This window comes from Leucopleurus acutus (assembly GCF_964270905.1).
Source record: "Leucopleurus acutus genome assembly, chromosome: 6".
Taxonomy (NCBI): domain Eukaryota; kingdom Metazoa; phylum Chordata; class Mammalia; order Artiodactyla; family Delphinidae; genus Leucopleurus; species Leucopleurus acutus.
The window spans coordinates 97,929,788-97,957,338 of NC_139149.1; the positions used below are offsets into that span (position 1 = coordinate 97,929,788).

At 48.1% G+C, this 27,551-nt stretch overlaps 1 protein-coding gene and 1 pseudogene across 3 annotated transcripts in view; one reads left to right on the forward strand and one right to left on the reverse strand.

The window, feature by feature from the left end:
- The window catches only part of SMARCAL1 (SNF2 related chromatin remodeling annealing helicase 1), a 51,939-nt gene that overhangs the window by 10,437 nt on the left and 13,951 nt on the right, over window positions 1-27,551 (forward strand). For both annotated transcript variants that reach the window (XM_082840677.1, XM_082840678.1), the window contains exons 7-12: window positions 3,096-3,282; window positions 6,833-6,983; window positions 8,606-8,764; window positions 10,515-10,580; window positions 16,906-17,046; window positions 22,736-22,954. In XM_082840677.1, the coding sequence (XP_082696803.1) occupies window positions 3,096-3,282; window positions 6,833-6,983; window positions 8,606-8,764; window positions 10,515-10,580; window positions 16,906-17,046; window positions 22,736-22,954 (923 nt within the window). The remainder of the gene's footprint in view (window positions 1-3,095; window positions 3,283-6,832; window positions 6,984-8,605; window positions 8,765-10,514; window positions 10,581-16,905; window positions 17,047-22,735; window positions 22,955-27,551) is intronic.
- On the reverse strand, window positions 19,096-22,257 carry LOC309962971 (tetratricopeptide repeat protein 23-like; annotated as a pseudogene). The gene is made up of 2 exons: window positions 22,187-22,257; window positions 19,096-19,993 (listed from the first exon to the last, which is right to left on the reverse strand). The product of its transcript is annotated as a tetratricopeptide repeat protein 23-like (transcript).

The following is a 27,551-nucleotide window of genomic DNA, read 5'->3' on the forward strand; positions in this document are numbered from 1 at the left end:
GGGCCATAGATTCCTTGAAACCTCTGCTGAAAACAATGGATTCTTCACCCAGAAAAATGCACATAACAGCCCCACGTAAGATTTTGCCTTTGATATTAATAATGCCATGGGTGTAGAGTTAAGAATTCTAGAGTCAAGGGTTCATAGAATATAAGACTGATTCTCCCCATTTCATAGATTGGGAAAAATTTGGACCCAGAGAAGGAAAACAGTTGTTTTCCTTGTCGGGAGCCTTGTTAGGGTCACAGTGAAGTCTGACTAAAATTGCAATTTTGAGTTTGTGATGTGACCCAGTAGGAAACTTAGAAGCCCAGGTCTGAGAACTAAGAAGCCGAGGTGAAGAGGTGCTGCAGAACACTGCAGTTCCCAGTTTAGTTCCAGTTCCACTGTTAACAGATTGTAAACCTGGGGAATTTGCACCTCTCTCCTCACCCCTAGATCTCGTATGTGAAATCAGATGATTGACCTGAGCTAGTGACCATGTGCGTATGAAACTAATTAAGAAATGACGGTGGGAACTGAGTGTGTAAGTGCTCACTGCTAACGTGGTGACTGCAGTCTCTAGGTCAGGCCAGTCGCAGAGCGATCCTCTTCCCTCTTTTCTAAGTGACTTGCTTCCTCGTGCCCACAGTGAAGTTGGCATAAAGCCTTCTGTTTCCCCCCCACCTGTCAACAGTCCAGAAGGGTTCTTCGTCCCCTCGATGATCTTGTCAGCTGCTATTTGAAAACGTTAACATCTCTCTGTTGTGTGGCCCGGTAGCGCTCTGCCAGAGAGCTGTTTTACAGAAACACTTCTCTATGCCTCATGAAGCCAGACTGCACATTCCTGTCGTCTTGCAGCACAGGGAAGGGATAGCAGTGCATCGTTGACAGCGAGTAGAGGCTGTCTCAGAAACACGCTCAGTTGACTGAACCAGCAGCAGAGGATTTGGGGAGATAGTAGTCGATAGGAAACAGAGTAGAAAGTGGTTTTTGTTCCTCTTGAGTGGCTGAAAGGACTTAATGCTTACAAAGCACTGTGTTTCACAGCAGCCGGATCCTTAGCCCTTTCTTAGCTTTCATCAGGTATTTGATTGCTGAAGATCACTAGAATTAAAATGAAAATGGGTTCTGAAAGCACGTGGAGTGCTTAGTCTCTTGAAGTGTGCAGAAATCAGCACGCTCAGACTTAATTTGGAAGCACGCAGTGTATTTCTGCATCAGTATGGGCACTCTTTTATATTAAACCATCAACCTTACCTGCTTTCTTATCATGGTGATTCTATTCATGCAAACTCTTTCCAGAAATAACTGATACCTATATTTAGGGAAAGAGAGAGATGGATTTAAATATACTGAAAAGGCAAGGCGATTTAAGGTGGCGGTAGACGGCTCAGCCCTCCATATTCACATCAGTATTTGCAATTGCCAATTGACGGCTGTGGCAGAAGACTTTTCGAATACCTTGTGACCATATGGAGTAGAGAACTGACAACCTTAGAATTTCAAGTAATATCGGGTAGAAGTGAAATAGACGCAAGTTCTCTATTTGATTCCTTCTCCTGGATTCCTGGAGAACTCAGCCCCTTAGTGGGTTACTATGACTATCTCAGGGTGCCCCGAAAAGGTAAAAGGTAGAGAGCAGTCAAGGATCTGTAAACAGTGGTCACTCTCCTAACTCTGCTCGTTAGATTTTTCAAAGGAAATGTTGAAAGGGAAGAACATCTTGAAAGCTACAACTGTAGGACAGCAGGCCGTGATTAGAAGTTTAATGATAATTCTACTACCAGGGATTTCTAGGTCTATCCTCTTTTCTCTAACTTTTTGATTTTTAACTTGTCTTCTCCTGCTGTCCCCCGCCCCCCAGAATTATGTTTTATTTATATCTCTGGGTTTTTTCTTCTTTTCCTGTTTCTCTATTGAATAAAGGGCTTTTTTTTTCTCTTAATTTTAAAATCAGGTGAAGCTAAATTCCTTCAAAGAGAAAAATCAGTGAAATTGATTTTCTTTTATCTCCATGTGGATCCAAGGTCATTTATTTTGCCCACCTGGGTTAAAGACTGACTAGAAGAGATTTCCCCATCCATTATATTGGGGTCTGGAACCAGCACACATGGAAGGAAAGTAAAGACCCCTAAATATAAGCTTTAATTGAAAAAGAGTCATGGTCACCCTTAGTAATAGTTTAGACTCTAAGCTTAGCGGGGGTCGGTAAACTTTTTTTGTAAAGGGCCAGATAGTAAACATTTTAGGCTTTGTGGGCCGTGCGGTCTCTGTCCCAGCGACTCAGGTCCACCGTTACGGCATGAAAGCAGTGAACGGCAGTCCATAAACAAATAGGCACCACTGTGTTCCAGTGAAACTTTATTTACCAGAACAGGTAATAGACTGTTTTTCCCACAGGCCTTAGCTTGCCAATACCTGTAAAACTCACCTCTCTCAAGAGGAGCTGCTTATTCTCTTATGGAAAAGGTCAAAAGTGTGCAGGGCCATGTGCATTGTTGTCAGTTGGTGGCCTTTGCCTGGACTCTGCCCTTTGTTGTTGTTTGTAAATAGCACTACTGTCCTACTGATCTTTCTTGGAAATACCTAACAGCTTCTCTGCATAGACCACAGTGCTTCCTTGCCTGGTGACAGCATATAGCTTTAAGTTCTCCATCTTCTCAAACATTGAAACCAAAATAAAACATAAGGAGAATGGAAACAAGACAAGATTTATTCGTTTTAGGCCTTGCTTTTCCTGGGCTGATTTTTGAAGAATATGGGTCCTTATTTATTGAATGGGAATACTAAGATAATTTTTTAAATGACTTGAGGTTAAAAATAGATAGGTCGCAAGAACACTTGAGTTCTTTCCGGTGTTTGTGTAGTGTAGTGAAGATCAGTTTTGCATTACTGAGCGCCCTCTTGTTTGCAGACACTAGGAATAGAGAGGGAAAACTGGTTCTCTGCCATGCATCTGTCTGCACCCAGTTTTCTCTCCGGTTACTTTCCGGAGAAGATGGCATGCAGCAGAATTCCAGCCATTTAACTTTGTATCTCAAAGCCCCTTCTTTTTCCCCCAGAAATCTTGGACATTAACACTCCAGTTCACACACCTCTGTTCTCCTTTCTAGTGGAAAGGGTGCGCTGCCTTCCACAAGTTCAGCTGGATCCTCTGCCCAAGACCCTCACCCTGGCTTTCGCCGCTCAGCTCCAGAAGACGTCTCTGTGTCCCGTGGCAGACATCCCCGAGGCAGACCTGTCCAAAGTGGATTCCAAGCTGGTGTCGAGCCTGCTGCCCTTTCAGAGAGCTGGAGTCAAGTAGGTTCTTCATCTGTCTTCCTCTTGCTCTCTCCTGCTCAGATTTATATCGCTCACCACGGACTGGCTTCAGATGCTCCCTCTTGCATGATGCTTGTCTTTCACAGCCGTCTAGAGGCATCTGGGTATTAGCATTGAACAGCCCGGGTGCACTGTCACCAAAGCCTGATTGTACCCACTGATTTCAAATTCCATAAGTTAATTAGGACTCTGTATTGCAAGTGTACAGAAACCCAACTCAAAGTAGTGTAAGAAAAGAGATTTCTCATTGCATGTGATAGAAAGCCCAGGGTCTCTAAAGAGCTCATCAGGACTCTGTACCCCTCTCAGCTCTGCTTTCTTCTTAGTTTGCTTTGTTCTCAGCCAGGTGCTCCTCAAGTGTGGCAGCGGGGGCAGCCAGGGGCTTCCGTTTTGCACCCATCGGTTCTGCAGCCCAGCGGAAGCAGCTCTTTTCTAGTGGGTCCCACACCGAAATATCTGAAATTTGGTGCTGACGCTTGAACTGGTCAGTCACTGTGTCCTGGGGGGCTCGGAGGTCTTACTGGTAAGACCAGGTGACAGGCCCATCCCTGGAGCGAAAGGGTAGGGGCTGCCTCACCCCAATTACTTGGACTGAGAGTGTAAGGTGGTGGTTTTCCAAAGGAAAGTGCTCTTATTATGTTGACGGAAAGAAAAAAAGATAAGCCCGTGTCCTGACCTGTCCCTTTTTCTGCAGTTTCTTAGGAGAAACAAAATGACAGGTTTGCCCCAAGTAGAAAGATGGGAGGTGGAGGAGAGGGCAGAGGCTCCATGTAGAAATAATAAGAGCTAGATCTGATGTCAGGTCGTGTGGTTGGAGATAGAGCCCCATGCAAAGGAAGGACCTACATTGTCAATGGACATGGCCCACAAAGGCAGCCTGCCCGCGTGCAGCCCACTTGTGGTTCGGTTAAAGCTTGGCTGCTGTCTCTGTAGGATTTTGTTCTCCGGGTGCAGTTTGGGCACAGTGGGACCTCACTGCATCCCCACGGTCCCAGCTCTGCCCACACCCTTTTCTTCCTTTGCCTTCCAGCTGCCACCTCTCTTAGATGACGCACTTTGCCGTTTCTTTCATCTGTTGAGATGTCCTTTGGGCCTTGTTTTACCCAGGCTCAAGGTGGGTTTTCCCTTTCATCTTTCTTCCTCCGTCTCCTTCATTAATGCTGAGAGAGGTTGCCCACCCCCAGCTCCTGGGCAGCCCCCATCTTCAGAATCCAGGTTCTTCATGGCTCCCCTGGCGATCCCTGGGCACATGCGGTGCACGCTGAGAGGTGGTGGGTGCGAGGCACCCCAGGGTATGTACATCAGAGCCAGAGCACAGCCAGCTGTTTCTATCTTTTTCTCTATGGCTCTGAAACTACTAATGGTACTTGCAGCCTTTCTTCAAAACTTTGCATTAATTCCAGATTTTAACTTTCATTCCCTGAAGTGGAGGAGTTTGGTATTAAGGGAAGGGCTGTCAATTCCATGTTTTTGTTTTGTTTTTTACGTAAGTACTACAACTGGAAACTCATTTAAATGTACGGAGCAAAATCTCTTAGATACCAGCCTGCTCTAATATCTAAACGTTTCCTTTTAATAGAGGAGTGAGTTGAGACCAAGGAGGACAGTCCTCTGTCTAACGCTGCTCAATTTCCAAAAGTGGAATTGGGGCTGAGATCCTGTCTCCTGATGATGAGTGCAGCGTTTTTTGTGTAAAACCAAACTACGGCATTCAGCTGTGCGATTGTCTCTCTATTATCCAGGCGACATCTTTGTTCTCAGTTGTGATCACTTTGTTCCTTAGTTGGACTACCTCGAGGCAGAGTAAAAGGAAAGGCTATGAAATTCAAGGGTCTGTTCTGCTTTGGGAACGACCAGGTGGATGAAGCCGTGCAGACATTGTAAATGGTTGCGACGCCTCGGAGGCTGAAACGAAAGGCCCTCCCTGGTTTGTTGCATAGGTGCCCCTGGCCATCCTGACCACCAGTTTTGTAAATCAGAAAGTAATGTAAAAAAATAAGTCTTTTACAACTTGTCTGTCTGCATGCGTCTGTCTGAGGTGATCCCGGAAATGGTCCGGAAGATTTCACCAAGGTCGGCATGACAAGGGGAGGGGTGGGCTCCCTCCGCCCCCATTGCAGGAGTCTGGTGGCCACGGCCAAGGGGGAGGGGAGGGGGCACCACCTCTCACCGGGTGGGCCGTGTGGCAGCTGGGAGGACAGAGAAGTGCCAGGACCATGACAGGACACTTGTTGTCTGCTGAGCCTGGGTGTCCTGGGCTCACGCCCCCCGCAGACCCGCTGCTCGCTTTCCCACCTTCGTTGGGCACTGGCTTCTGAAGGGCGGAAACGCCGTTTCCAGGCAATTCAGAAAGGCCGTATGCAGCCCGGAATTCTTGTGGGCCATAGCAGCTGCTGGTCAGAAGAGGGGCCGTTCTCTGTCTTTTCTGGGTGAGAAGGAAAGGAGAAGAGCTAGTCGACTGGCTTATCCTCAGGTTCCTGAGCCAATGATCAGTTCTTCGGGAATTCCGATGAAAGAGGAGTGGTGTTTGCCACAGGCCAGGCATCTGGCACTGGGGACCCTTTTAGCTTTTCTCTGATTCATATGCCAGTCGAGCAAGTCACCATCACTGTTTGTGTCTTGGTTATTTTTCTCCTTTGGGGAAATAATTGTTATAAGGGAAGCACTTCCCCAGCACTTACAACGGCACCAAGCGCTGTTTTAAGTGCTTTAAACATCACAAACCCCCGTAACACTCTCTGGGGTAGGCCTCGTCGTTATTCCACGTTACAGCGGAGGCACAGGAGGTCAGATAACTTGCCTAAGGGCACACGGCTCCCAGGTGGTGGAATTGGGATTCCAACCCAGGCCAGTCGGGCTCCGAAGGAGTAGAATAGTAATTCCATGCTTTATTCACAAACTGTAAGCAAGGGCTGCTGCCCTGGAGGGCTTGGGGACCCTGGAGGCTGCTAGGTAATGAGACACGTGGCTGAGGTCGGTGCTCCTCTTAGACAAACACTTGCTCCATCCTTCTCTCGGGCCATCCTCCTTTTCTCCAGCGTCTTCTGTCTTTGCCAGCTTTATGGGTACAGAGTCCTCTCTGATCTTGAGAAAGCCATTTTTCCACCCCACCGTCTCTTCCTTCTTCCCTTCCTGGCAGATCCCTCATGTGATAAGCGTGCCCCTCCCAGCCCCTCGTTAGGGACTGTTTCCCACGCTCTTCCTTTATATCCCCTGGGCCTCGCCTGCGCTGGGCAGAGGGTGACTCCTCTTACTGGAAACTCCCTCCCTCAGCTTCCACGACCTAATTGTCTTCTAGAGCTTCTCCCTCCCCTTCGACTACATTTCACGTTGTCCCTGTTTGTAGTCTTTCCTTGATTATTATTACTCTGCCCCGCGTTTGGCCCCTGGCTTCCCTCTCGGCGGAGCAGGTCTCTTGCGAGCCGGTAGCCCACACCGAGCAGCCGTGTGGCTTCACGTGGCGGCTCGATGGGTTAACCGACGCCCTGGGAAGCGCGCCGTGCTCTGTCCTGACCGTGTCTGCCTTCAGTTTTGCCATAGCGAAAAGAGGCCGCCTGCTGCTTGCTGATGACATGGGCCTGGGGAAGACCATCCAAGCCATCTGCATAGCCGCCTATTACCGGAAGGAGTGGCCGCTCCTGGTGGTGGTACCGTCCTCTGTGCGCTTCACCTGGGAGCAGGTCAGCTCTCCTGGTGCCGTGATTTTAACGAGGAAGCCTTTCCTCAGTGTCAGAGTCATCAAATGACAGTTTGGGGACAGGACCTGGGGAGCTCGAAAGATCTGTCTCAGCTGGAGGAGGAAGGGAGCCTGCTGAGGCCAGGCTCCTGGGTTTCTGAGTTAGAATCAGGCTAGGCCTTTAGGGAGGAAGGACAAGGCCTTACCAAGCTCAGACTTGCTTCCGTCTGTCAGTAGACGCTTCCTGAGCACCTCCGGTGTCCCTGCAAAGAACACCTTTCACCTCTACCCCACTTAAGTTTCAAAATAGTTTCACTTCCTTTATTTCCCTTAATCCTTAAACAGCTGTGTTCAGCAGACACAAGATATTAACCCCATTGACAGATGAGAAAACTGCCTCTCCAAGAGGTTAAGCACCGTGCTTGCTGCTAGCGAGGAATGGTTCCAGGGCCTTGAGGTCGCGCCTCCTGTCGTTGGGCTCAGGGCCCACACCGGTAGCAGGTGGTATGGGCAGGATGTTCACAGTCTACCGGGCACCTTTATGGCAGAAAAACCTGACATGACCATTGTATTATCACTCAGCTGTGAGCTTTGTCTCCCATAAATCCAGGGATCAGAGTGGTCCCATGAAATGAATGAAACTCTACGTAAGCAAACGTGGTGAGGATGGAAGACGTGGTTCATCGTCCGTAGCTTTTCCCAGCTTCGTGCTGCTCGAGGTGGCTGTCGGCTTCCTCATGCCGAGGCTGTTACTAAGCTCCCGTGAGCTGCTCCTGGGGAAGAGGCAGCTCTGCCTGCAGCCACGGGGCCTGACGCCCAGACATGCCCTTCCAACCCAGGAGAAAGCAAAACTTAAAAAAAGTGCACATCGAAACAGTACCTCACTCACTTCTTGTGCTCGTGATCTGAACTGTGCCAGAGCCTCTAGGAACTAACAGTTCAACACACGTTAGATTCCCACAGCACCCTCGGAAATTCTAGGGAAGAATAGATGGTCAGCGGCTTATAAGCAGGACAGAGCCTGGCCTCACGCTCCCGGAATCAGAATGGTGTCAGCCCAGGCTCACTGGAAGCACCCAGACCCCCGACCAATGACAGAGGCACCTGGTGGCCGTCCACTGGCTCCAGGTACTGGCTTTGGCTAGAGATGGCAAGATTTCTGGGGAAAGGAGGTGCCTTTGTAGAAAGCACTGAACATTTTCATCATCGTCAGTGCCTTTGGTGTACCAGGCTCTGCTAAAAATTCCTTTATAAAATTCCTCTTTAAAAGAGTTGCATTCTTTCCTCGCAGAAACTTGTCATCTTGCTAGAGGTCACAGAAGTGGAATCCACAGACACCCCAAAGCGACTGCTAACAAGGGCTTGCTTACCGAGGAGAGAAGTGTCCCGTTAGTGGAAAGTGAAGGGGTGTGGGTAGGTGGGAGGAACAGGGAGGCGACGGTTGTTCGTGGGGACAAGGTTATGCTGAATGCAGGAGGGCGGGAAGGGGAAGAGACCGAGTTTGTCTTCAGCGGGCGTTTACGTTGGTCCGCGTGGAGAGAGGCGGTGGGTGGGTTAGCGGGGCCACAGCTGGCACCTGCCAGGCTGGATCACCACTTGGGTTTTGTTCTCTCCTGTCACCCCCAGGCCTTTCGTCAGTGGCTGCCGTCTCTGAGCCCAGACCACATCAACGTCGTGGTGACTGGGAAGGACCGCCTGACAGCTGGCTTGGTCAACATTGTCAGTTTCGATCTTCTGAGCAAGTTAGAAAAGCAGCTAAAACCCCCTTTTAGAGTTGTCATCATTGTAAGTGACTTTTAGAGTTGTCATCATTGTAAGTGGCTCGGCAGAGTGCTTAAGTACTTTATCTCTGGGGAAGCTTTCTGCTCGAAAGCTCCAAGAGCGTCCATATCTGTAATCTCATGGAGCCTCACTAGGTTTCTAGGAGAGTAGAAATCACTGGCTTTGTTTTGTAGGGAAGTGATCTTTCATTTCTCTCAAATAGCGCTTCTCGACCCTGGCTACATATTAGGATCTTCTGGGGCAGGGGCGGGCGCTTTTTGAAAAATTGTGGTTTACTAGGTCTGTGCTGGGGCTTTCTAGCCCACCTCTCCCCACGGGGGGTCACGTTGGAGGCGAGCACGTGAACCCCCGACAGCCCGGGGCTCCGGGAGCTACAGCCTGGACAGCATGGACCTGTGCCGCCATCTGGTGCCCTCCTGTTGGCGTGACTCAGACGTGCAGTTCAAACAGTTAATAGATTTTCTTCCAGATGATATAAGGACGCTCCCTTCCTACCAAAGAAAAGCACTTTTTACCCTAATTGTTTTTTTTTTTAAAGGCGGCTTTAGAGTTTAGAGTCCTGCTCCCAGATGTGATGGTACATCTTTTAGCTGCCGCTTTCCTTCTTCTAACTCCTTTCGTACTCCGGAAGGAAAGTCTAGAGATGCTGGCTTCCGGCCTCCTCTGTCAGTACTCAGTGTGTCTACATGGCTCACAAATACAGCCCTGAAAACGTGTGAGTCTCTCGCATCCCCACTCCCGTCCAGCCAGCTACCACCCCTAGTCCAGGTGACAGACGTCCCGGGGCGAAGCCTGCAGTGGATGGTTTCCAGGGGAAGCTTATCCTCGCTTTTCCTCTTGGCAGAACAGGGAAACCCAGTGCCTCCGGGTAACACGAAAGGTTTTTTATTCAAACGCGTGACTTGAAAAAGCCAGTCGTGTTTTCCTCCTCTAAAAATAGGATTCTCTACCTACAGTGGCCTCCCAGATCTTGCTGCGCATCTTGTCTAGTGCACATCTCATCTAGAAGGAGCTAAAGAAAGGGCTTTTAGAAAACTCTCTGAGGACCTCTGAGTCACTCACGTCAACAAGACTGCAGTGGGGACTCTGCCTCGGGTTTCCCGGCAGCGGGCTGACTGCGAGGGAGGCGCCTTCGTCCATTGGCTCAGCTAGCCAGAGGTCGCAGGCAGCTCTGTGCCCTGCCCAGGGCTGTGTGCCGCGGGTGTGGAGGGAGCGGTCAGCCCCTGGTCTCCGGGGAGCCGCAGTCCAGTAAGACAGACCGACACACACGCAGATCGTTACAGTCCGTTCCAGGGCCTTCGGAGACGCGGGAGCCAGAGCCTGTGGGAGCTCAGGGAAAGCGGGGGAGAAGGCGTGGGCTGGGCCGCAGAGCCTTGAGCCAGCTCGGGGCACACACGGGTCTTCAGCACACGGCGCTAGTGCTGTGCAGGGGGGGGGGGGGGTGCAATCTTACAAGCCAGCAGAGCACCTTTCAGGAGTTTGTCCCGTGCCGCGTGCGAGGCGAGCAGGGCAGGGGAGTCGCCAGCCCCACTTTGCAAGTGGAAAACTGTCCCTGAGAGATGAAGCGACTTGCTCACAATGTCATAGAGAAGAGCCTGGTCCTTGCCCAGGCCCCCAGCCGTCCCCTTGAAGGAGAAAGCACTAAGAGAGGCAGCCTCAGTGCGACGCCGTACCAGGGTCAAGCTTGACGTGGGCTCTCTCTCCGTCTGCTCAGGATTTGGCCTTGTTCACTTACGTGACTGTTTCTTTTCAGGATGAATCTCACTTCCTCAAAAACATTAAGACTGCCCGCTGTCGTGCAGCTGTGCCCCTCCTCAAGGTGAGTGCTGCTGAGGACGGGCTCCGTGCCTGAGCCCACTCGGCACTGAGATCTGCTGCATTTTGCTCGGGCTGGACTGGTGTCCAAGGGGAGCAGGGGCCGCAAGTCCAGGGCTGCAGGCCGTGGATGTGACTTAGCATTGACTCAGGGCATCTCTACTTAGGACTTTGGTACCAGATTCGTTTTTCTTCCTAACATCCTGCTGAGGAACTAGTGGTCAGTGCAGTCGTCTGTCTCTCAAAGATGAAGACCTGTTGAAGGACACAGGCCAGGTGGGAACTCACTCTGGACTGTCCTCGGGCTCCTCCTGGACAAGGCAGAGGGACAGCCTCCAGCAGCGGGTCCTCTAAACAGCCCAGGAGGAGCTGCCTGTCTTCCACGTGGCTTGCGGGGCAAAGCTCTCATGGTGCAGACTCAGAACCAGGCCGTGGGCGTCAGCAAGACGCGCCACAAAGCGGAGGCCTGCTTTATAGATAAGATGATAGCCTTTTCTGGGGCTGCCCCAAGGCTGTTGTGTTAGCAGGAAGGTCAGCCGTCCACACCCTTTTCTGGGGTGGTCTAACATATGCTGACCCTTTGGCTGCCTGAGTCCTGGTTTCAGAGCAGAAGGGGGGTGTGTGTGTGTGTGTGTGTCCAGCGCAGCTTTGAATCTTTATCCAAAGGCATTGTATTCTGACCTGGAGTATAAGCTCCATGCTGTGTGTGGTACACACTGCAGTGTCTGTATTTTGTGTCCCAGCCCCTCCATCCCCAACAGAGGGAAGGCCCCCAACTTTCCTTCCATCTATTTGGAGTGAGCTTTTTCCTACTTCAGGGAAAAAAGTTGTACAATTAGAAAAGTAGTCTTTTCTCTCATAACAAGGTAGAAATATCTCACAGGTGACTTTGGGGGAATCTCCTTTGGTTTGTATGAACTGAGCCAACGAAAGCGCATGTTCATCTTGGGCTCTTGGGTTGCACCTGATTTTAAAACTGCAGCTTTTATTGCTTAAAAGAAGCTTTAAGTTGTGCCTAAGCTAGGGAAGACCAGTACACTAAATGTTGGTGAAACTTAATAGCATTTGAAAATTAATTTTTTCCAACTCCCCACAAAACACAGTTGAGTGTCTGCTCATTTCAAGTTGGTTTTGTGTTCGGAGTAACAGGTAATATGATAACATCTTCCAAAGCAGGATTATGTCATTCCCTCCAAACCTAAAGGTCCTTTACTTAAAAACCTTGATTCTCTGCCCAAATTACCTATTAATGTTTAGAGGTTGAGAGCCATTTATGGACACACTTAAATGTTTTTCCCAAAGTGGTGACCCTTCTTTTGGGGAATTTTCATATGTTTTCTTTTGAAAAATGTTAATAGACCCTGGTACTGTGGTTCCAATTTTACAGCCATAACTAAAATTAAATCTGTATACCCCTGATTGTTTAGACAAAAGAAACTGCACAGTAGACAGATGATATCATTAAAGATATAATAGGAAAGCTTCTTAGCAACTGTCTTGTTAATGCACTCATTGCCTGGTCAGGCAAGCTGGACTTAAATATTGGTTTCTGAAATATGTGCTTCTGAGTCAGACCTTTTAAAGCAGTGTCTACGTTTTTCAGATCTTGGGTATATTTCAGAGTGACACATTTAAAACAAAATTTTAACCGCTAACTAGTATGTATTACTCTGCATTGGCCGTAGAACTCGGATGAATTAATGTTTCAAAACAGGACCCGTGAATATAGCCTGTTCATGGGTGTCTCGAAGCCACTGTCATCCATGACATTGACTTCACGTGTGCTGGACTGTTGGCACAGTTGAGGAGGATGAGGCATCCTGTGTTATTCTGTTCATCAAACCTCCCACCTCTCTGCTGTATTTCCGTCGAGATCAGAGTTCCTCAACCTTGGCTGTTGACATTTGGGGCTGGATAATTCATTGTTATCCACAGGGCTGTCCTGGGCATCGTAGGACATTTAGCTGCATCCTTGGCCTCTACTCACTGAATGCCACTGGCTCCTTCAGTTGTGACAACCAGAATTGTCTTGGCAGGTCTTGCCAAGCGTCCCTGGGGAGGAGGGGGGAATTGCCCCTCTCCATTTCTGTTGAGAACCACTGATCAGATACTCTAAGGAAATGTGGGCCGAATTTAATACCACTTGACTGTTCCTCTAACTTGTGCATCTCTTAGAACTATATTCTGATAATTAATATGTCAAAATATTTTCAGCAGATGTTCATGATGAGGTGATTAGGTTATATCCTACTCTCTGTGAGATAGGCCACATCATGTGGGTTTCCTGAATGGAAACAGCAGCTGCATGCAGAGGACATTTTGCTTAGGTTGTAAGAAACTAGTGGTGTTGTCCCCTGGGAAATGTGACATCTTTCTTCCCCTACAGCACCGTTTTCCTGGGCTGCGAAGCGAGGTGGTTCTGTTTTCATCTGCAGTTGACCCTTGAGCAGCGGGGGTTTAATGTGCCTTTAACTTATATTTAGCTGGCCCTCCATATCTGAGGTTCCTCCACATACTGAGATGCATTCAACCTCAGGCAGTATAGGACTGTAGTATTTACTATTGAAAACATCTGCCTAAGTGGACCTGTACAGTTCAAACCCGTGTTGTTCAAGGGTCAACTGTGTGAAAGTAGGCAAGACAGAAAGCTATAAAGAACAAAACTGAAATCACCTTTAATCCCTCCAACACAGAAAACCACTGTTAACAGTTTGGTTTTTTCTAACATGTCAGCTGTAGGGCAAGATCTTTTTTTTTTTTTTTTTTTTTTTTTTTTTTTTTTGCGGTACGTGGGCCTCTCGCTGTTGTGGCCTCTCCCTCTGCGGAGCACAGGCTCTGGACGTGCAGGCTCAGCGGCCATGGCTCACGGGCCCAGCCGCTCCGCGGCATGTGGGATCCCCCCGGACCGGGGCACGAACCCATGTCCCCTGCATCGGCAGGCAGACTCTCAACCACTGTGCCACCAGGGAAGCCCCCAAGATCATTTTTAATGGTTTGGGAGGGTTCTATGGTATGGACGCATCCCATGATTTAACCCTTAGTGTTGGACACTGTTTAGCTATTATAAATAATTCTGCAAGTGAACGTCATCCGTATGTTCATAGCTTGTATACTTTGTCCTCTTAGGACGAATTCTTCCACTCAGAATTTCTGGGTCGTAGTTTTACCTTTTGATAGTTGCCTCTGAAATCCAGCCTGGCCACGCATCACCACCTTCACTCCTGCTCAGGCCAAATCACATGGTCTTTTTCTCCACATGGCTCCAGCCCTGAAGGGTATCTGACTTTTCCATTGTGAGCCGTGAGGTGTGTTTGAGTTTCCTTTAGTGGGTTTTTTTTATTTATAGTGCTTTTTATTGTTAAACCAGTTAGATTATTTCTTTAGAAGAAGAAAGGCCCTCAGAATCCCACCATCCTTCCCTAATAAACAGCTGTTTCTCTTTTTGTGGGAGTAGAGTCCTTTTATGTCTGTCGATTGGCTAGATCAGATGAGCATAGTGGTCTAAGGTGTCTGAGCTTTTTCTTTTCCTTTTTCATTGAAGTAGTTTAACTAGGTGATATATTCAAAGAGTACAGAAGGGTGTGCAGTGAAAAATAACTCTTTCTCCCCACTCTGGATCCCCCAGTCCCTTGATCTCTCTCCTCGAAGACAGCCACAGTTACTGGATTTTGGGGTTTAGTTGTAAAAATTAGTCTGTGCCCATGTCAGTACATTCAACGTGTGTTTCCTTTCTCCCTCCCTAGAGTGTTCTACAACCAGTTTTGCACCTTCCTTTTTTCCCTTAATGGTGTATCTTGGTAATCATGCCACCTCATTCCCGATAACTGGACCTTGTTCTTACAAATAGTAGTCTATTGTATAAATCTGTCAGAATGTGTATCATCTGATCCCTTTTGTTGGATTTGTAACCAGATTTTGGATGTTTTGTACAGTACTACAATGGCAGTACTTGTGATATACAAGCAGGGAGTCGAAAACCCAGTTCCTCTGCACCTAGAACAGAAAACCTAGTCCCTCTGCGTTTGGAGAGATGGCTCTTTGCCTCTTCAGGCCACAGCCGGGGTGGTGTCCGCTGGAGGGTCTGCTCTCACCCCCGGTGTGATCAGGCAGGCTGCAGGAAGAGTCCCCTGCTCGTGTGAATCAACTAACTTCTCTCTGACGCTAAATAGAAATCGTTTTTTTGCATTGTTCCATTGTGGGTTTCTTGGGTGCTAGAAGAGTTACCTGTAAGGCGTTCAATTTAGGGTTGATTTATGTAGTTTTATGCATTTATATTTTCCTAAACCGGAAGTTCTCAAGGGTAGAGGGTGGCATATAAACCACGTAAAACCGGGCACAATTAAAGGCCTTACGGATGACAGTGATGACAATAAACGTGTCGGGGCTGAGCAGGCTAAGTCATTCCATAATAGATGAGACGCCGTATTGGTTTCTTTTCAAAGCTGGCCTTTTTCCTCTTTCCATAATGCTGCCTCTGCTTTTTTAACACCCACAAGCATCCGTTTTCAACGGTCCCATCACCACCCTAGTCTGGACAGTATATGGGAGGTCTGACTCCATGTTAACTCCGTCCTATAAATATCGGGCAGAGAACCCTGGAGTTCATTTCCAGCACCTGATCTGTGAGCTGCTGCCCAGGCTCCATCCCCAGGCTACAGCAGTGATGATGTGGGGAATAGGTTTGGATGGTGAGCTGATTTTCTCTTACTGATAAGACTTCTCATTTTCCCCGTTTCATTGAAATGGTCTCGAGCCAAGGCAAGTGGTGCAACAGGCGTCATTCCAGAAGCTCATTGTTATTTTAATGAGTCTGCATTAAACCATGGAGGAAATTAGAAGGCCCAGGTAGTTGAACTGTGGAAAATTATAGCTGGAGAAGTTCATGGCTCTCCTGTCCTAGTGGAATTAGGTCTTAGCAGCTGCTGAGCGGGCGGAAGTGCATCTCAAGAACGGTATATATGTTGTATATTTATAATCACTTTCCTTCCCTCTGCTGCACCTGTATTTATGTACTTTTATGAGGCCGTGTATCTATCTGAAAACCTGATTTCCTCCCCTAGGTGACTGACTGCATGCTATTGCCTTACGCTGCCATCATTAACTCGAGGTTACAGTGGTTAACAAGCTGTTTCTAGACAACTGAGCCCCCCAGTAGTGTCCCTTCCCAGAGCTGAAATGGATTTGACCACCAGTGATCTTCGGCCACTCCATGTTCTAGCACAGTAGGGAAGTGTCTCCTTTTATATCTCACCCTCTTTCTCATCTGAGTAAGGGGTAGGATTTGGGGTCTGGTCTTCTTGGGTCAGGTTGGTGTCACGATAAGGAGGAGCCCGAAGTCTGTCATTGGAATTGACCAGCTGTTTACGCCCATCCTGCCCTCAGCTGAGCAGGCTGCTGCAGGCCTGGGCTGAGTGTAGGGTAGGTGGATCCGGGTCCCACCTTTTAAAGTCCTTATTAACTACCAGATGAGCTTGAATCAGGGATCTCTAGGCTCAAAGCATTGTGCAGCTGAGTTAGTGACAGCCTTTTTTTTTTTTTTTTCCTCCTCTTAAAGAAAACAAATAGAGGCTTATACACAGGCCATTGCTGATGCTTTCTCCTGGGATTGAGAAAGGGCTGGTCCTAGGTGTCAGTATCTAATCATAGGTTCAGCTTGGGTGTCAGAAATCCATCCTGGAAAAAGTTCGGACCTGCTGCTGTCTCCCCTACTTCCCCTTCCTCTAACCATGCTGGATTCTGTGAGTTTACTCCACGTTCCGTAGGACACCAGTTAGCTTCCTTGTGAACATTTTTAGGCGTACAGGGAATATTTATTGATTGCTTACTTTGTGCCAGCCACTGTTCTACGAAAACAGAGGTGGACACAGCCCAGTCCTTGATCTGAAGAAGCTTGCAGTCTAGTGAGGGAGACAGACAAGATAGAATTCAGTGTAAGGGACTAAGTGCTGATGTAGATGCAGGCAGAGGGTGTGGCCAAGGCAGCTTAGGAGATGATGCCCAGCCTCTTACACAGGTCACACCGTGAGGTTCTCGGAGCACACATGCTCTTTTTCTCTGGTCATGGTACCTTCGCTTAGAGTTCCCAGGTTGTGGCCACCCAGAGCTCTGGAGTGAGGCCAGCCGTAGTGTCTTTGGAATCTAGATCTACCTTGGATCTAAGATTCATGAACTTGAGAAGTACCTGTGGTCAGAGTGCGAGGAAGTGAAGGTGTTCATGCAAGATTCCAGGGGTGTACTGTTCCGTGGGCCTCGGCTCCAACTCCTGGGGGTGCTGGGGACATCTCTTGCGTGTCCTCTGTGCGTCTCAGCATCTTGGGCTTCTGTTCTAGGTTGCCAAGAGGGTGATCTTACTGTCGGGCACCCCAGCCATGTCCCGGCCGGCAGAGCTCTACACGCAGATCCTCGCCGTCAGGCCGACTTTCTTCCCTCAGTTCCATGCCTTTGGACTTCGCTACTGTGGTGCCAAGCGGGTATGTGTTCTTTATTCCCCCTCTTCCCCTCCCACCCCCACCCTGATTTTCACACTTCCCTTTCCATTCCTTCTTTTTGGCTGTGGTGTGATCAGAAGATCACTGGCCATAGAGCTGGATTCAGATTTTAGCTCTGCTTTGCCCCTAACTCTGACCTTGGAGTGTCCTCTGCGGTAAGATAAGAGCAGCCCCTCCGAGTTCTAATGCTTGTGGTGACTCCACGTTAGTGTTTTCCGGTAGAGCGACCAGTGGCCGATGCATAGGTGCCTGGAGCTCTGAAAGCCAACAGCTCTTGCCTCAGAGAAGGGCACTGAGGTGAGCTCCAGGTGAGGCCGAGGCCCTACATACTCTGTGCAAAAAGGACAGAAGAAGCCTTTGAACAGGTGGAGTGGGAAGCATGATCTCAGGCTCCCCTGGTGGGCTCTCATCAGTGGGCCTTTGCTTTAAATGTCGACTCATTATAGTGAATCGTGCCCGGTCAGCAGGCCAGAAGCCTCTGACCTGCAAATTATCTCTATGAACGCGGTGCCAATGGAGCAGCTGCCCCTGAAGCTACAGTCTGCACAGCTTCCGTTCTCCAGAAATGGCAGAGGAAGCCTTGTAAACAAATGCCGTTGCAATCAAAATCGTGATTTCTGGACTTCCCTGGTGACGCAGTGGTTAAGAATCTGCCTGCCAATGCAGGAGACACAGGTTCAATCCTTAGCCCAGGAAGATCCCACATGCCACGGAGCAGCTAAGACCGTGAGCCACAACTACTGAGCCTGCGCTTTAGAGCCCACGAGCCACAACTACTGAAGCCCACACACCTAGGGCCCTTGCTCCACACGGGAAGCCACCACAATGTGAAGTCTGTGCACCACAATGAAGAGGAGCCCCCGCTCGCTGCAACTAGAGAAAGCCTGTGTGCAGCAGCAAGACCCAACGCAGCCAAAAAAATAAAAAAGTTTTAAAAATCACGATTTCTAAAACCTGTTTTTTTAATAGATTTATTTAATTAATTATTTATTTTTTTGGCTGCGTTGGGTCTTCCATGGCTTTGTGCGGGCTTTCTCTGGTTGCCGAGGGTTTCTCATTGTGGTGGCTTCTCTTGTTGTAGAGCACGGGCTCCAGGCGTGTGGGCTTCAGTAGTTGTGGCACACAGGCTCAGTAGTTGTGGTGCATGGGCTTAGTTGCTCCACGGCATGTCGGATCTTCCCGGACCAGGGCTCGAACCCATGTCCCCTGCATTGGCAGGCGGATTCTTAACCACTGCGCCACCAGGAAAGCCCCCTCAGTTTTTTTTAGCTGAAGAAAAATAGTTTATTTAATGACATGGGGAAATAAAAGAGTGGAAAAAAGTAGGATGCGAAACTTTCCCTATAGTTAATTATTCATTCTTTGTCTCCCTCTCTTCCCCCGCCTCCTCTTTCACCCCCCTCTGTGTCTCTCTCATGTATGACTGGAAGATAAGGTATGCCAAAATGGATTACTTTCGTAAATGAGAAAGTCAGCATTTTAAAAAATATTTCAATTACAGTAGTCACAAATGCGAATTCCTCCTGGCGGGCCGTTGACTCCATTGGCGGTCACCAGTCTGGCCACCTGGCTGAGCGTGGGACTCCATCTTCCTCAGCGGTGCCTTTCTGCCAAAGCCCCGCTTTCAGGAGGATGACCTTGCCAGACAAAGGGCCACTGCTGAAGGATGAATTCATCACTGGGCTTTCCTCTGGATGCCCCAGCACCTCACTTTTGAATACAGATCAAGAAAATTCTAGCTGCCACCACCATCTCTCTTGCAAACCTGAGGAAAAGAGTCGGGGGTGGAGAGCAGAGGAAGGGGTAGAGGGCAGCGTTTTTGTCTTTTCTCACCAGTCTCCTTGTCCGCTGGTGCAGTACAGGGCACGTGTGTAGCGTGTGTGGTCTCCACAGGGCACGTGTGTAGCGTGTGTGATCTCCACAGGGCACGTGTGTAGCGTGTGTCATCTCCACACTTGGCAGCTGAACTTGGCTGAGATTCCCTGTGCTGGGTCCCTCCAGACGTGGCACAGGCCTCAGCTGGTAACATGCTCACCTCTGCGCTTTGGGGGCTGAGTCAGTGAACAAAGAAACGCGGGTCGAATGAGCCTGCTGCCAGTGCTGGCGGGCCCGGGCGTGGTTCCTCTGTAGACCGATCACTTCTGACATCCTGTCACCCTCAGCAGTAATAATGTTGCCAAGTGCCTTTTCCAAGTATGCCCGAGCTGTGTTCAGCCTGCAGATGGCCAAGGAGGCCCTGCCCCAAGCAACACTTGGTCCTTCTCTGAGACTGGTAATCCACAGACGCCTCCCTCATGTAGTTCTTTCGCTCCTTCGTGTTCCCTCTGCCTCTGCAGGTCGAAGCAGGCCTCTGTGTCTTGGTTTGGCAGGAGCCAGGCCACCCGCAGAGTGTGGCGGAGCACGACCAGAGCTTCCAGGATTTCCTCGCTCTCCTTGTCTGCGGCCGTGTCTCCCTTGTAGCTCAGCAGCGCGTTCTTGGTGGACACAGCATGTTTCCTGGCCTGAGCTGGGGGGTCTCTCCGTGTCAGGCAGCCATAGCCTGTGCACGTTTCCAGTGCTCTTCCCCAGAATAACCCGAGACAGGATGACACACAGAATTAGCTCCTTGTTTGCTTAGGAGTTCGTTGTTTTTCCTTAATCAGTTGAGCTGTTTTCTTCAGGCACTGGGCTGTTCTCTTTTCAGGAAGAGACACAGTCTGTGGCCTTCTCCTTCTTGGCATCTGTGCCCTCTTCACTCTCTCCAGGCCCACCAGTGGGATACAGTCTCATCTGTTCGCTGGTGTGCTGGGGCCTTGGTGTGCTGTGATGGGTGGAGCAGAAGTCCCAGTCGGTGTCATTGCTGACAGGTGGGAGGTGATGGGGCTGGTTCGAACCTTCTTCCTGAGCCCCGAGTAGCTCTCTCTGGTCCAGGCTCCAGAACACGCACGATCTGAAAACCAGAAAGGGAGAGTCACTCACTTCTCTTTCTAATCTCTACTTTCAAAACTGGCCAGGGTGATGGATTTATCCTGCAACAGTCGTCCTTTGTCCAGCAAGGCAGACTTCCCAGATGCCTAAACCCTGGTCCCGTGAGGTTCCAGTAGCACTGAATTAGAATGGCAGGCGCTGGCCCCTCTCTCAAGGGCAAATCACTTCTCATTTTCCCCACTTGTTCTACTGTAACCTTGAAGCCACAACTCCAGCTCACCCTGGCTTCTCTCCTGCGGGCAGTGTCCCTGTGCAGAGGCTCTAACTGGACTCTAAAGCCTCATTACTTCAGAACTTAAGGATTCCTGTCTTTTGATCAAGTCACAAATATGCCGAGCTGCTGCCTGCATCGAAGACACTGACACTTGGAGAAACGGCTGCCCCTCACTCATCACCCATGCCACCTGGGAGAGAAAAGCCTTGCCATGCAAGTTAGTGATGTTAATAAGATCACCTGCCTTATTTTAAAATACTTTTGGAAAAGAAAAGACAGCTTTTCAAGTACTTTAAAAATATCCACTTACATTCAGAGTACTTATAATGCAACTTGTGGTGCTTGGCAGAGTTAATGGCAAACCGTTTTTAGCTGGTTATTGAGGCAGGAGATTTCTATTATTAAATGTATTTAAAGCCATACACGCCTTTAACAAAGTTTCCCCATGGACCAGTCCAGGTTAGGTTGTGCGCAGTTGTGTTGATCCCTCAAGACAACTTGATTTCTGAAAAGGATCTTATCTTCCTCGACCATCTGGGCGCATGGTGTTTACCCAGGGGCCGGGGGAGCTGAGGGCAGATCCATTCCCTGCCTTTACTGCTGCACTGTCCCTCCCTGGGTTCCCAGGCTCTGGCCACCGTCTCCGCAGTCATTCAGGCCATCCTCAGATTCGCCCTTGTCCTCCTCCTGCTGCCACTGCCCCAGCATCCAAGAAAACATAGTCAGACGCTGCCTTCCCCATCTTTGTATCCTTCCTTTCACCTAGCCCACTGCCTGCTCCGTGATAAGTTTTCAATAAAAGCTTGTTGGATTGTAATTACGGTATTACGCATTTAAAACCTTTGGTATTATTGGGTTTTAACCTGCAAGGTTAAGAGTTGATAATATTAGAAGGTAGGAACATTATACCTAAATTAATTACGATATCCATTTGTTCCTAGCATGATTTTTATATAATGCAGCCAGTAGGCCAGGGCTACTTTTTTTTTTTAATTAATTAATTTATTATTTTTGGCTGCGTTGGGTCTTCGTTGCTGCGCACAGGCTTCCTCCAGTTGTGGCGAGTGGAGGCTACTCTTCATCGTGGTGCGCAGGCTTCTTATTGCAGTGCCTTCTCTTGTTAAGGAGCACAGTCTCTAGGCGCATGGGCTTCAGTAGTTGTGGCACATGGGCTCAGTAATTGTGGCTCGTGGGCTCTAGAGTGCAGGCTCAGTAGTTGTGGTGCATGGGCTTAGCTGTTCCGTGGCATGTGGGATCTTCCCGGACCAGGGATCGAACCTGTGTCCCCTGCATTGGCAGGTGGATTCTCAACCACTGCGCCACCAGGGAAGTCTCTACTTTTTTTTTTTCTTTTAACTGTGGCCAGATTCTTGCATTAAGAGAAGCCACTGAAAAGAATGCCCCATGCCGAGCTCATTTTCAACCCTATACCGTGAAGGCATTTGCTCAGAACATCCAGTTGATTTCAGGGTGTATTTTTTTAAAAGAAGAAGCAGTTTTTGATCATTTTATTTCTCCACCTTTGGCTGTCTCTTCCTGCTCTCAATCTAGCAGAGGTTTATAGGACACCTATCACATCTCCAGCATTATACTAGGTCCACTGGCCCTCGAAAGTGATCAAGCCTAGCCCCTGCCCTCGGTGGTTCACAGTCCAGGGTGGGCTGAGGCATGAGGGAAAATGAGCAGCTGAAACCCTAAGGCAGCAGATACCCTGGCTCCCTGATTTTCTACAGGACTGTAAAAGTCAGTCCTGTTTCCAGTAAGATTGTTAGTGAAGGGCAGGGTTTTTATTTTAATCGGTAGCATCTTGTCTACCTGTGTGGTAGGAAGTAGACATTCTTGCTCACTGCCTCCTTGAGCTGCTAAATGAAGGAACCATTTTTATGAAGGACTGCCTGGGCGCTCTAAAACCCACCTCTGGTTTCAGCAAGACTGCAGCACCTGTGTTCTGGGTTCTTCCCTTCAGCCGCCTCCACCATGGCCACCGCAATGGCATTCACCAGGTCACGCATGGTGAGGCCCACGCTGGGGAAGAGCAGCTTCGTAATCCCTGTAACCCTCATCAGATAAAGATATTACAGCATCATCTGTTACCTTGTGCGACAGGCTCAGTCGGGTAAGCCCTAGGGAAACTTTGTGCATTTAGTGTATGGGAAGAGTCTGACAAGCTGAGTGTCTCGTTTGTTCTTCAATGTAACAGGCACCAAACCGCTTGACATCTTGCCTTTGCTGCTAGAAAGGATAGCGCCAAACTGTGGGACGCCATGATACACGTTTTTGGTTCTCTCATTCCTGACTTTCTTTCTTCCTTTTCCTTCCTGTTTCTCATTTGTATTCTGTGAGATTTTATTCATCCCTTAAAGCCACTTGAAGTTCTCTGAACAAAGCCAAGGGAAGCAAGGGTTGCGAGAAGGCCATTCCCGGAGGTGACAGCTGCAGTCCTGGACCCTGGGGACTCTCACGAGCTGTGTCTCGGTTCTGCCTCCACAGCTGCCCTGGGGATGGGATTATTCAGGCTCCTCCAACCTGGGGGAGCTGAAGCTCCTGCTGGAGGAGACGGTCATGCTGCGACGCCTCAAGGGCGACATCCTCTGCCAGCTCCCAGCCAAACAGCGCAAGATGGTGGTGGTCGCCCCAGGCCGGATCAGCGCCAGGACCAGAGCTGCCCTGGATGCCGCAGCCAAGGAGATGACCACCAAGGAGAGCACTGTGAGTCCGGGGCTGGAGATGGGGATTGGGAAGGTCCCCTTGTGCACAGCTGTTCCTGCCCTGGAGGGGCACTGCAGAGCTGACCCAGGGTCCCCCGACCTTGTCTTCGGGTAACCTCTCTCCCTCACCCCGGGCAGGATGGTGAGCCTGCTTCATTTCTCAGCCTACCTAGTCTACTTCCAAAATCTCGTATTAATTTGCGGTTTTCTACTTGTGTAGATCACTGTTGATGGACAGTCATAGAGATAAACCCCAGGGCAACCACAGGATGGTGATATGTATTCTGAATCCCTCAAAGAAAGTTGGAGTTTATGTTTAGTGTATTTTGAGCATACTTCCTTTAGTAACGGTCATTAGAAATTAGTCCTAAGTGTATTTGTTATATATGTTAACGCTCTAATCATCTCATGTCCTTTGCTTTAGTCAAAAAAACAAATTGACATTTATATAACAAAGAGTTTTCAAACTCTCTTAACTTTTAATCCTTATTACGGTCATTTATGGTTGGCAACAAGTTGGCACCCCCATTTTATAGAGGGGGAAACTGAAGCTCACAGAGAGTGGGATTTGCCCAAGGTCTTATGGCTACTCCATGGCAGAGCTGAGGCTATAACCAAGCCTGTTAGCCCTATATATTAGGGCTCTTTCCACTATGGTGACTTTGTCTTTTCAAAACACTTCCGTTTCACATCTGTCTTTAGTGTCATACTGTGCTAAGTGCTATAAAGTAATCTATACCAGACCCGTTTCTGTCCTCTTGGGATAAAAACCTTGCAATTTTCATTCCCAAGAAAATGACAGTCATTGACATTTTCTGACATTATCATAAAGCATTATCTGGGCTTGATATTACCCTGTATACGGAAACTTAGATCTACATGAGATACTAGCCTTCTGGGAGAGTACAAAATAAATAAGATGACAGGAGACAGAATGTGTGATTTTTTTTTTTTAATGTTATTTTACCATGTGATGAACAAGACTGGCTAGTCATTTTTAAGAAACAGTGTAGGGTAGAGGATGCACTGGTAACTTGTCTAGCAGTATTTAATTTATGCTGTATTATACATAATCATCGGGATGGCCTGGGGGAAGTGAGCAAGCGTAATCTCCTTGCCGTGGGGTTTTCAAGTGAAGTTCCTTAACGTTGACGTGGACATGCAGACCAGTGGGTCTCAAATTATATTTCAGTGGAACCATGAGCAGAACCGGGGTGTTCTGTTGCTAAAATCAGCATTGGTGTCTTTTTCTGATTTCTAGAGAAAAAAAGGCAGTGAATAAAAATATTTTCTCAATTTTAGTTTTTTCTTAGAACTTTCTTAAACCTTTAATGTCTACTAACTTTTGCCCACCAGTGAACTCCACCAGACAAGGAAACCAAGGAACGTGTATAGCGTATGTAATATTAATGGGAAAAATTCAGATGTGTGATCTTTTTAGATGCAGAGGTCTGAATGTTTATAAAATGCTATGTTTTAGTTTCTTGTGTGTGTGATGGAAGAAAGTCTATTAGTATTTCGTGGGAGTCCCCAGAGGACACCCTCACCTGTACCCAGTCCATCTCCTGAACCAGGTGGTGGAGAGCAGCCAGTGTAGACAACTGACAAAACGGTCTGTGGGCATTAGAATTGAGGAGGAAAGTCACGTTAAGTGGTCAAGAGGCAGTATGGCCAAAAAGACGTATGGGAATTTTGAACTTAGTGCAGCAAGGTTTGAAAGCATTTGTTAAACTTTCTGCCATTGTACACAGGTGAGTGGCTCTTTCCAAAGATGATTTCATATGTAACCTGCAAGTTTGATTTCTGAGTTTATCGACAGTGATGTGAAATTGACTAGGCTGAGCCATGGAAATCAGGAATATGGGGTGTTTATAACTCCCCGTAGCTATGCAAGTCCCTTAAATTCTTTGGGATTTGTAGATACTTTCTTCCCTAAAAAGGGGAGCCACGACCTACCTCATAGGCTTGGTGCTGGAAAAGTATGAAGGACTTGGGACAGTTGCTCTGAGTCCTGCCTGTTGTGTGTGATTGTTGTCTCTGCTTCTACAGCCCAGAGTCTTAACACTATTTTGCAGATTGTGCAAACAAACCCTAAATTGCAGTGTAATTCTTCAAGAATCCAGTGGAGAAGGGGCCTTGAGTTCTTCCCAGTCCAGTGCTTGAGAATTGCTATGTGCTTCCTTGGTGTCTTGGGAAATTTAGGTTTGTCCCTAAGAGAGAGAAATTGAATAGATACAGGTTGCCTTCGGCATATGGTGCTCAAGCCACATGCTAAATTCTTTTAGATAATAAGACAGATTCTTGAAAATTTGGTTTTCTTTTGTGTTCTTTAATGTAAATTAATTTTTATAATGGAAAATCCAAGTAGCAAATGAATTTATGAGCATGACCCTGTAGAACATCAGAACCCTTTCTTACTGTAAAGCCCCAGATTTGATGCATGTACGAACCGTGGATCTGACTGGGAACACCCTCCTGCCAACTTAACCCAGGAAGGGGAGCCAGTGTCAGCCGGGGCTTGGGCCAGATGGCCATCAACATGCCTTCCAAGCCCTGACTGGCTGTGAAATCCTGAATTGAAAGTGTTAAAATGGAGAATCATGGTTTTGTGGTTTTAGTCTCTGAATCTACAGAAAGGACCCCACCACCACCATTTTTATAGTGACTCTGTAGCCCCAAGTTTCCCTGCAATTTTACACATTATGGTGGTTCCAGCAAAGCACTGCTAGCCTGTCAAAAAGTGATTTCTTTCTTTGTTCCCACACCTTCCCATCTGGAGGAAGACATTTTTTTAAAAGCTTAAAATCACAGAAGCCAAGGTGAAGCGGCCAATTTATAAAACATAATGTACAGTGAAATCTTTTTCTCATTTTCAGCCAAAATAATAGATAGCTGTTCACAGGCTAAGAAAAGCTGACTCTAATCATCTTTTGTCTAAAGCCGTTTTTTTGATCAGCAAGACCAGGAACAGAAAAATGGAACTGGTCCATGCAGACTTCCTGGTGACAGTATCAGCTCACCTTTCTGCCGTTTGACAATCCACTTAGATTCCAACATAGAAAAATAAATTCAGAACCCAGTGGATCTAATTTAATAAAAATCTAAGAGGCAGGAACAAAGAATGCAGGTTATTTAAAATTTCCCAGTCCATGGCTGACAAAAGAAGTAATAAGATAGTTAATGGGCTAGTATTATGTCTATCAGTTTGGGGAGCTTTTTTTTTTTTAAGATAAAACTATTGATTTCTCCCACATTAAAAATACAATAGAGGGCCTCCCTGGTGGCGCAGTGGTTGAGAGTCCGTCTGCCGATGCAGGGGACATGGGTTCGTGCCCCGGTCCGGGAAGATCCCACGTGCCGCGGAGCCGCTGGGCCTGCGCGTCCGGAGCCTGTGCTCCGCAGCAGGAGAGGCCACAGCAGTGAGAGGCCCGCGTACCGCCAAAAAAAAAAAAAGATTAACCCATCTATTTATATGACATAATTTTGGCATATATCATTTTGGTATTTTTTCTATAAAATTTATGTGTTTTTTGCTTTAAAATATATATTGTTTATCTCTCTCTATATATTATAACTTATGTACATAATAAGCAACGTATGTATTTTAAAAGCAGAATTGGGGAAGTGGGGAAGAAAGCAGGTTACAAAGCTATCTGTACCCTTTTCCATGTTGTTGTTGTTCTTCTAAAGCATAACATTTGAAGACTGCATGATGTTTTCTCACCTGGCTATATTGTAATTTTGCCAGTCATTTGTAGTTGGACATTGAAGTTAGTTCAATTGTTCACTATGCTAAGTAACACTACGCTGAAAAAGCAGTTTACATCTGAATTTGTGTACCTCCAATTCTATCCTGAGGGTAGATTTTAGGAGTGAGTTGCTGCATCACAGGGCATGGGCATATTTTGAAGACTTTTGGTACCTATTGATAACAGCCCCAAAAGGGTTATTAGCCCAGGGTCCCATCTCCCAAGCTGTGTGTAGTAATGATGCTGTTTTCTCACACCCACATTGGCTCTGCCTGTGAAGTCTTGGGGCGGGGTTTCTGAAAGTGCTTTCTGCCATCTCTCCATCTGTTTTGCCCTCTCCCTTTCTAAGAGCAAGTGTGGCCTGAGTGTGGGTGGGAGGGAAGGACCTGACAGGAGTCTCTGAAGGAACAGGAGTTTAGTTGCGGACTGAGAACGGGTAGGGTGCAGTCTCCTTGAGGCGTACACGCTGCGGGTGAGGTCGTCAGATGGGAGCCTGACACTGTCCCTTCAGCATATCCTACTAGGGACGCGTTCGGTGGTTGGGGGGCCTAACCTACTGCAGGGGACCCTTTGAGAGATACGAACGGACTCCATGTGAGTTCATGGGCCACACGCGCAAAGTGTGTGTGTCCAGAGCCTCATCAGAACCCTGACTGGGCCTGGGGCTGAGAAACAAGTTAAGACACACTCACAGAATCACATCTTCAGTGTGAGTCCCCGGGAGGTTAGAGTTGTCTAATTGAACTGCTGCCACAAAACAGGAGGGACGGCGCCCACCACTGCCACGACTCATGTAGAAAATGAAATGCATCCACTACCCCGTCAGTGCCCCTACGGATTCCTGTGGTT